The 10,828-nt window shown below is 37.0% G+C and overlaps 1 protein-coding gene across 1 annotated transcript; it reads right to left on the reverse strand.

The window, feature by feature from the left end:
* Nucleotides 1-1,367: 1,367 nt before the first annotated feature.
* LOC127433795 (protein BTG3-like) lies at nt 1,368-9,478 on the reverse strand. Its single transcript, XM_051686011.1, has 5 exons — nt 9,390-9,478; nt 5,404-5,607; nt 5,125-5,262; nt 3,129-3,330; nt 1,368-2,924 (listed from the first exon to the last, which is right to left on the reverse strand). The coding sequence occupies exons 2-5, from the start codon at nt 5,574-5,576 to the stop codon at nt 2,748-2,750; spliced, it is 690 nt and encodes a 229-aa protein (XP_051541971.1). The 5' UTR covers nt 5,577-5,607; nt 9,390-9,478; the 3' UTR covers nt 1,368-2,747.
* Nucleotides 9,479-10,828: the final 1,350 nt, after the last annotated feature.

The following is a 10,828-nucleotide window of genomic DNA, read 5'->3' on the forward strand; positions in this document are numbered from 1 at the left end:
TGTGTGGAGGATGGAAAGAGTGGGTTTTCCAATCTTCATGCAGAGATTTGTAATATTACCTTACTGGCAAGTGACATATAAGTATATCTACGTTGACCTGATTAATTGAAGCTCAACATAGGGGTTTATTAATTATTTGTCACGCGCATCTGATACAGTGGCAGTGGTTCTTTTATTTTTACCTAGAAGCCCCCTCGACTGTGCATGAAACAATAAAAAAGACAAAGAAAATGTAGATAAATATGAACAATTGTACAAAATAGTATGTAGTGCAAATTATGTGGCTGTTGTGTAACTCCGATCTAACTTTACAATTAAAATTGCAAGCATATATGTGCATATGAAAACAATGTATGGTATTCAGTAGTGCACCTGTACATTTAAAGGGCAATCCTGGATTTCCCCAGGTGCCTGGGGTAATAATGGCACTGCAAATTTCTGATCAAGCTCTTTTTACGTGTTCCAGGTTGTTCTCTCCTCTGTCAGAAGTCCCATTTATTGTGAGAGTTCTGGTTACTTCACAGTTTTCTTCCAACTCAATCATATAAGCAACTTTCCATAAACTAACAGACAGGGTTGGGAGGTTACTTATGAAATGTATTCCACCACAGATTACATGCTGTAAAATGTAATTTGTAACATATTCCGTTAGATTACTCAAGGTTAGTAACATATTCTAAATACTTTGGATTACTTCTTCAGCACTGGTAGATTTTTTTCACTTGTTTTGACAATAAAAACTCTGCCAGTACAGTCAGACAAAATACACGTTAAAAATACATTCTCTGAAAAACCTAAATATCTTATGCTGTGTTGTTTCTAAAACAAGATTAATCAAATTGATCTTGTTTTAAGGATTTTTAGATATTTCTACAGGAAAACAATACAAAAATTATCAAAAATAAGATTTTTGCCCTTATATCAAAGGTCTTACTAGAAAAAAAGAAATTATGATCCAACGTGAATTTTCTTGATAAAAAATATGATGGTGCCTTGTAACATGTGCATGTAATATGGCTAGAAATAACATTTTAGCTTAGCGTAAAGCTGACAATTTACACAAGGTTTATTTCTATTTATTCTGCTCCAAACGTACTTCTCTGTCTGCTCGTATGAATGTAACACATCATAAGAAAGTGTTTCACCGCTGTTCAAATGCACTTTGGATCGCATCATTTATATGTATAAATGTTTTCCATCTGAAAGGACTAAATATTAAATGAAATAAATGACAATAAAATGCGAAGTAATCTCTTCAGTAATCAAAATACTTTTTGAATGTAACTATTTTAATTACCAATGATTTAAATTGTAACTGTAGTGGAATACAGTTACTTATATTTTGTATTTTAAATACTTAATCCCGTTACATGTATTCCGTTACTCTCCAATCCTGCTAACAGATACGACTCAACAGACACCTAATATTAGGGCTATGTTGAAGAGTTCTATTTTAAATATTTTCTATCCCATAGCTTCAAGCTTTTCCAGGGGGTGGCATTATCAATCATGCAATCAGCATTAAGTAAATACTAAATTTGCATAGAAAATGTGCAGTTGTAAACAGCATAATCATTTTTGAGAAGCATTTAGTCATGATCTTTGTCCTGTGTAATTCCAGAAAGTAGTTTAGTACATCTATGATTACAAAACACTGATGGAATGCTGAGAAATTCAAATGTGCAATGCATTACAAAATATAACAATTGCACTGATGGAAACACAAATTCTGTTAGTTTTGGTGACATTTTGAAAGTAAATTGGAAAGTAAACCATATGGCAGCAACCTCTCTTGCAAGTTAATAAATAGTAGGCTGTGGATCCTCATTATAGTAATGGCTAACAGAAAAGGGTGTGGAAAAAACAAAGAAGTGAATTCTTAAGCAATTCCTCTCGAGTCTGTCATGGTGGGGCTGATAGCCATGAAGTGGAGTCATTTCCTCAAACTTGGTCAGAGTTTGAGAACAGTTTGCTGTGCTCAGTTGAGGAAGGTGTGGCCAACATACTGAACTTGTTGAACCAAGTAACAGAAAAACAAATCTGTGCCACTTGTGCATTTTTACAAACATTATACATCTCAAAATAACAAAGCAGCAGTGCTTGAGAAAACTGGTCAATAAAAAAAAAAAAGTACTGAACTATTTTTTCAGTCCTGTGCTGTCTATAACACAAGTCAAATATGTTATGCCCACTTCAAAGTGTGCGGTTATATGGTAAAGAAATATTGCCTTATGCTGCCACCTAGTGATTTAACAAATCTACAGCATCAAATAATTAAAAATTCAACTTTTTTTACATATACAGTATATGAAGAAATTTAATGTTATCCATAATTTAAGTGGTCTATGCAATACATAATACTTTACTGTGAATAAATAAAACATTTGGTCATTGAAATTATCACAAAAACATGTAAAGTGTTATTAAATTACAAAGTACCATTTAACAAATATAAATACAGCAAATATTTTCCATTACCATACAAATTGAAATACTTCAAATATTCCTAATCCAATAAGAACGAAGTTTCCCTTATACATATCAAATAATCTAAAGTGCAAACAGTTACTGTAATCTCTCTTTAAAAATTAGACCTGTCACAAAGTCAAAACAGTGACAATAGAACTACAAAAATACATTTTAAAACATTTGGTCAGTCATCTTAGTGGTAACTTCAAAAAACAACCCTCACACTAACACCAATAAACCAACATAGTTGCAGTGGTCACAGAAGCTGGGGTGCTTTCTTAGTATCCATGCTTGCTGTGGTACCCATGCTGGACCCAGCTGTGTGGCTTAAACGAGTGGGTGGGTCTATAAGGGAGGCGGATCATGTAGTGTGGCCGTGGATGGTAGTGCCCTTTCCCTGTGATGAATTTCCTCCTTGGTACTGGCTGCCACATTGGGGCACTGGCATACATAAGCTGTACAAAGAAAAGAGAAGCAAGCAAAAATAGTTAGAACCACTGCTTGAAAAGGTTCAACACAAGTTTATCAGACCTAGAGGTTACAGACGGCTCAAATTCATAGCTGAATCTTAACATTTAACCCCCTTTTGTCAACATATTTACTCACACCCAATGGTGACAGTTGATACAAAACATACATATTTAAGACATTTTTATTACCTGGTATGGAGGGTGGTTGTGGAATGGTGGGGTGAACAGAGGTTCTCTACAGCTGTTGTCCTCATCCGAGGAGGATCCAGAGTGGTAGTCTGATGTGACCCTCTCCACAGCACTTGTCACTTTCTTCGTCACGTCCTCTTTATCATCATCGTCGTCGCTTGAGAAACTGGCCACAGTGAAACCATGGTTCTTCTCACCGTACCTGTGCAGCCAATCGAGAAGAGAAATCAGCACAGCAACATACACATGTAAATAATGGGAACTGTAAGGAATTTAGTGATTGTGGTTCCGGTTGTGATTTCTCTAAGTACATTTGAGGAAGAAATAATTGCAAATAGAAATTAAATATGATGAAATTAATGACTTGTGGTTCAGTAAGGGAGTCTGGCTAATTGAAAAAAAAAAAAAAAAACGGCTCATAGGCGTCATTTGTTTGGGAATTGGAATGCACTGGTTGCGCTGTAGATTCAGTAGTGGCGGCGCTAAATAGTAGCGTATACTTGGTCTATCCGTATTGGCGGATAAATGCACGTTTGAGAACCGTTTACAGAACCAAAAGTCTTGAAAGTCATTCTGTTCTAGTATTGTTTTAAAAATTAAACCGGTTCTGAATAAGAACCAGTTTTCAGTTCTCAACTGATACATCCCTATAGGATTTGGTGTAGAATTGGGTGTTCTGTATGTTTTGCTCTCTTTCTCTCAGTAGGTGCGAATGAACTTGAGAGCGAGCTCCACGTGATTTGCACTCTCAAATCAGTTAGCTCGTGGTTTAAAAGGCAGCATAAACTGAATGTCGGTGAGCACATTCTAGAGTGGATCTGTGAGAACTCTCAGACAGCATGTGAGAGCTCCTGGATTCTCTTCCTGTCGCCAGACCAAACTGTTTTTTTTTTTTTTTTTTTTAATGTCTCCAGATGGTTACACCACGTGACATTTTTTACTTTTACTTCAGAATTTGAACTCAGTAATTGAAAACATGTTCATCAAAGCAGAGGTGTATTCAAGTAATTGTTTTGTGTGAATTTCATTTGTAATGTATTTTTCAATAATTTAACCCTTAAACGCATCCCTTGGATCTTTAGTGACCAGGGACCTCATTCCACCCCCTGTACCTCATCCATTTTTCGGAGCTGTGCCTCAATCTCCATCTTATAAATAGTGTAGCACAAAAAAATTGCAAAATTGCAAAACAAAAAATAAAAATTAGAACTTTTCAATTACCAAAATTGTATACAGTCATTAAAGACCCTTGGTATGTAATAGTGTCAAGTTATATATATCTCATATCTATATAAGTTTACTATCACAGGATACCTATTTCTTTGTTTATTACAAGAGAAATTAGTACTCATATTCATACAACAAAATACTATATCACATTGATTTTCTGTGCAACATTGGTGATTTATCAGTATTCCATACGTGTACACATACACATTACACATGCTATTTCTTACTCAAGGTGGCGCTACTGTTTCAGTGATTGATTTGATTTACATTTGCTGAACAAACCACATGGAAGTAAACTATAGCAAGTGTAACACATGAACAGTATGATATGACTATTGTCATTTGGGTGCACTACTGAAATTATGGAAATCGTGCAACTATTTCGACTCAATAAGTGCCTGAGAGAATACTTGTGTATCTTATGTGTATCTCAATGTTTTTGACAGCCAGCTGCGTCTCATTCAATTTAAGTGTGAAAGTAATAAATCCTGTTCTAGATTTGTCCTGATTTGTTGCATTTTCTCTTTTATATCTAAAAAATAAAACATCAAAAAAATATCAAAATATACTTTATTCTAATATTTTCGAATTGTCTTTCAAATAACTTGAAAAGTTTCACACTATTAGGGCATTTTGTAGATCTCGAAAGACCCGAATATGTAAGTGTTTAATAAAATTCCCATGCATTTAAGGGTTAATAGGTCAGGACAAAATATGATGGTTAGGTCATAGATCCATATATTTTATAGACTCAAGTCAAACTCACCTACAGCACACCTCTCCAGGGTCAACCCAAAGAGTGAGCTCTTTAGGAAGACCAAGGTCTTTGTACTGCACTCCGCTTTCAGCACAAGCTCTGAGCAATTCTGCATCCTCTTTATGGAACCGGTTAACTCTGATACACCTGCATAAAATAGAATCATCAAATGCATAACGCAATGACTAGCAGTGAATGCAGAATTCATACATCTAAATACTTAAAGAAAGAACATGGAATCTGTCATTAGGGTATCAATACACAGTACTGTTTTTAACACGGTTGTACCTGAATGCTTGGCCCTTGCTGGGATTGTCTGGATACCAGTGACCCTTGTACTTCTCCTGTAGTGCTCCCGTTAACCGCTCCACAAACAGATCCACCTTTCCTGCATCTAACTTCTCAGCCTTCTTTATCAGCCGCTTTAGGAAAAATACCACCGCCGCAATTTCATTTTTCATTGTTAGCTGTTGAGCTGAAATCCTGGTCCTTCTGTGAATGCAAAATCAGTGACATTTAATGAGTACAAACTGCACAACATTGTGTAAGAGAGTCAAAATTATTCTCACACTTTCTAATATTAATAGATCACAAAAAAAAATTATCACAATAAAACTGCCCTATAAACAATAAAAATATGCTCATATATAACTGTCAAATGAGGGCACATTACAACAAAATCAAACAATTATATCTAAAACATCAGTCTATCTCACCAGCATAAATCTACACATGAACAAGATACACAAGCTTCAAAGATCCTGGCTGTGTATGGATACTAAACCTAGTGTGCACCAGAGCAAGTGATTAACACAAAGCTGGGCATTCAGACGGCGGGACTGAACAGCAGAATGGCGCGCTAAATACATCACTACCGTTTGAAAACAAAACAATAAATGAAAGAAATGTCTTACAGTCAACGGGCTTGAACCGCGTCAGCGAATTAAGGTTTAATTGACATTTCTAAACGATATTACATTTTAATAAAGAAGTCATAATTTTTATTGTTTTGCATTTAACTACCCTAGTATTGCCTAAATTGGTTGCTTTATTTACAGAAATTAGAAACTGCTTAATCGGTTTACTTAAACTAAAAACTAACTGTGAAGTAATTTTCTTTTAACTCTTGTGTATCAATTTAAAGAAGTTCCTCAGAGGTCCTTAAGAGGACAAAAATGTCCATGTCAAAAAACTGCCATAATAATATTATACAGTTATGCTCAGAAGTTTTCATACCCTTGGAGAATTGGTAATATATGTATCATTTTTAAAGAAAACATGAGTGAGCAGGCAAAACACATTTCTTTTATTTCTTATGGGATTCATATTCAACTGTAGGTTATAACAGAATGGCACAATCATAAAACAAAACATGGCAACAAAAAAAAAATGAAATGACCCCTGTTCAAAAGTCTGCATACCCTTAGTTCTTAATACTGTGTATTGCCCCCTTTAGCATCAATGACAGCGTGCAGTCTTTTGTAATAGTTGTCTATGAGGCCCCAAATTCTTGCAGGTGGTATAGCTGCCCATTCGTCTTGGCAAAATGCCTCCAGGTCATGCAAAGTCTTTGATCGTCTTGCATGAACCGCACGTTTGAGATCTCCCCAGAATGGCTCGATGATATTAAGGTCAGGAGACTGTGATGGCCACTCCAGAACCTTCACCTTTTTCTGCTGTAACCACTGGAGGGTCAACTTGGCCTTGTGCTCAGGGTCATTGTCGTGCTGGAAAGTCCAAGTGCGTCCCATGCGCAGCTTTCATGCAGAAGAATGCAAATTGTCTGCCAGTATTTTCTGATAACATGCTGCATTCATCTAGTCATCAATTTTCACAAGATTCCCTGTGCCTTTAGAGCTTACACACCCCCAAAACATCAGTGAGCCACCACCATGCTTCACAGTGAGGATGGTATTCTTTTTACTATAGGCCTTGTTGACCCCTCTCCAAACATAGTGCTTATGGTTGTGACCATAAAGCTCTATTTTGGTCTCATCACTCCAAATTACAGTGTGCCAGAAGCTGTGAGGCGTGTCAAGGTGTTGTCAGGCATATTGTAACTGGGCTTTTTTGTGGATTTGTCTTCTTTCTGGCAACTCGACCATGCAGCTCATTTTTGTTCAGGTATCGTCGTATTGTGCTCCTTGAAACAACCACACCATCTTTTTACAGAGCAGCCTGTATTTCTCCTGAGGTTACCTGTGGGTTTTTCTTTGTTTCCTGAACAATTCTTCTGGCAGTTGTGGCTGAAATCTTTCTTGGTCTACCTGACCTTGGCTTGGTATCAAGAGATCCCTGAATTTTCCACTTCTTTTTTTTTTGATTTTCCCCCTTTTTCACCCAATTTGGAATGCCCAATTACCAGAGCGCTTTTAAGTCCTTGTGGTCGCATAGTGATTCGCTTCAATCCGGGTGGCGGAGGACGAATCCCAGTTGCCTCCACATCTGAGACCATCAACCCGCGCATCTTATCACGTGGCTTGTTGAGCGCGTTGCCACGGAGACATAGCACGTGTGGAGGCTTCACGTCATCCACCGCGGCATCTGCGCTCAACTCGCCACGTACCCCACCGAGAACGAACCACATTATAGCGACCACGAGGAGGTTACCCCATGTGACTCTACCCTTCCTAGCAACCGGGCCAATTTGGTTGCTTAGGAGACCTGGAGTCACTCAGCACGCCCTGGGATTCAATAGCAAACTCCAAGGGTGGTAGCCAGCGTTTTTTACCAGAGCTACCCAGGCCCCCCAAATTTTCCACTTCTTAATAAGAGATTGAACAGTACTGACTGGCATTTTCAAGGCTTTGGATATCTTTTTATATCCTTTTCCATTTTAATAAGTTCCATTACCTTGTTACGCAGGTCTTTTGACAGTTCTTTTCTGCTCCCCATGGCTCAGTATCTAGCTTGCTCAGTGCATCCACGTGAGAGCTAACAAACTCATTGACTATTTATATACAAACACTAATTGCAATTTAAAAAGCCACAGGTGTGGGAAATTAACCTTTAATTTCCATTTAATCCTGTGTGTCACTTTGTGTGTCTGTAACAAGGCCAAACATTCAAGGGTATGTAAACTTTTGATCAGGGCCATTTGGGTGAGTTCTGTTATCATTATGATTTAAAAAGGAGCCAAACAACTATGTGATAATAAATGGCTTCATATGATCACTATCCTTAAATAAAAGACAGTTTTTTTTTGCATGTTCAGTAATATTTTCAAAATCAATGCCACAATTTCTGCCAGGGTATGCAAATTTTTGAGCACAACTGTATATTAATATTATTTTCCGCTTTCAATGAGCGAATTTTTTTAACCAACATCAGTCCTGATCATAACTACTAAATGTTCATTTTCAGGATTTTAACCCTTTGAATGCCAGTTTTTTTATATAATGCCATTGTTGTTTTTTATGAATAATAATAATAATAATAATAATAATAATAATATTTTCCATAAACTAAATTATAAGGGGAATATGGGCACACCCACACACTTTAGCTGCATCATTTATTCAACTGGCCTGCAGTGCTCTATAACACAGCTAACAGAAAATAGGAAAAAAGCATATATTTGCTCCATAGGCTAAACATGAGAAAAATGGCGCCATCTGGTGGAAAAAGCCAGGGCTCCGGAATGAAAGCATAATATCATAGAATTCATGATATTATGCTTTAATGGCACTGGTATCAAATACTGCAGTTTTAATGGGTTTCAATAGGGACATTTTTGTCCTGAAGGTCCTGAGTGTAACTATTTTGTGTACACAGTGAATTAGAGATGTATTCTAGGAACTGAGGTTGAAATATCAAAATTCCCCAAAAAATACACACCTTTGGCAAAATGTATGCCGTTGGCATTAACACAGCCAAAATGATGGAAAAAACAAAAATGAAAAAGACAAAAATATCCCGAAGATCGCACAAGGGTTAAGTTAGATCCAAAATCTATCTGATTCAATTAGTCATACAGGAAACATTCAACAGTCCAACAATTAGTACACTAACATAAAACGAGCTACTACCAGCTACCTTAAAATTACATCAAATATGTAATAATTCCACAGTTAAGAAATGTTTACAATACCACAGAAAGTGTCACATTAATTAATACAAACTGAAACTAGCTCACTGCAGCCTAGCCGAAGTTAACGTGGCCTCGATTTCATTTTCTAAAATCTTCATTTCAAATGACGTTAATTTGATATTTGGAGCTTGTACAACAAACATTATTTGTAAAAGACAACAACCACATACTCAGATATACTGACCGTGTGTTCTTTTCAACCACATGTGTTTAACTCCTTCCTGTCGCACGAGACACTCCCACCTCCCCAGCTCCGCGCGTCTTCTTTCTTCTTCTTCTTGTTTAATGGCCATTCACTCCTTAGGAGTATTACCGCCACCTAATGAACAATATACGTATTGCATGGGTGTTGCATCTCTATTGCAATGGTATTGTGCGATACTCCGCCCTACCCCCGGAAAATCAGAGCCCAAGTTTGAGCTGGCGGTGCGTGTTCAGCTCCTCCAAATTCCAGAGTAGGGTAAAGCACTACCATCCATCCATACACATTATATTCTACACACTAATCCTGTGTTCTGTAAAAATGAAAAAAGTGCCCTATACCCATGGATCCCTCACACCTGTTCCCAAAATATCCAAAGCCTTTACTGGTCTACTCTTTATACTACTAAACAGACTACTTTGATATACCTCATATTTATTGCATACAAAAAAATACATGTTCTACAGTTTCTGGAACACCACATTCTCCACGCAACCCATTCTCGTGCTACCCATTATTGCCAGAGTAGAATTCAATCCTGTATGCCCCAGTCTTAATCTAGACAATATTACCTCTTCCTTCTGTTCCCTCCAATGCATTGTGTCTTCCCTACTGACTGTACAATACTATAAAACCACCTACCTGTATTACTGCTTTCCCACCTTCCTAGCCATGCATTTATTCATTTTCCCTTTATTACAGATTTTGCCTCACTCCATCATGCCTCCCCATGGGTACTTTCACATCCACCAGATTTTTATCTAATGCCTTTTTAGCTAGTTTATCAGCAAATTCATTCCCTATTACCCCAACGTTTGCCGGCACCCAACAGAAATACACTATTACACCAATTTCCTTCAATCTATATAATAATGAATAGACTTCCATCAACAGATACTCTCTGTCTGATCTTGCACACAGGATGCTTTTAAGAGCCGAAGAAGAATCTGAGCATTTTACGACCTTATTTGGTTTAACCTGTTCAACCCACTGCAACCCTATTATTAAAGCAGTTAATTCCAAAAATTTGAATCTTCAAAAAGCACATAAAGTCAGCATAAAAGTAATCTATAAGACTCCAGTGGTTAAATCCATGTCTTCTGAAGCAATGTGATAAGTGCAGGTGAGAAACAGATCAATATTTAAGTCCTTTTGTTACTATAAATCTCCACTTTCAAACTGCCATCCTAAGTGCTGTTCTCTCCTAAGAGTTCTTTTGTTTTTGGCGATTCGCATTCTTTGTGCATATCATACCTACTAGGCAGGTAGGAGAATTTATAGTAAAAAAGGACTTAAATATTTATCTGTTTCTCACATATCTGAATGGCATGAGGGTGAGTAAATGATGAGAAAATTTTCATTTTTTGGGTGAACTATTCCTTTAAGCTTTTAAATGAGATAATAAAATCCTCTGTGCCCAC

This window comes from Myxocyprinus asiaticus, chromosome 43, assembly GCF_019703515.2.
Source record: "Myxocyprinus asiaticus isolate MX2 ecotype Aquarium Trade chromosome 43, UBuf_Myxa_2, whole genome shotgun sequence".
NCBI classification, from domain to species: Eukaryota; Metazoa; Chordata; class Actinopteri; order Cypriniformes; family Catostomidae; genus Myxocyprinus; species Myxocyprinus asiaticus.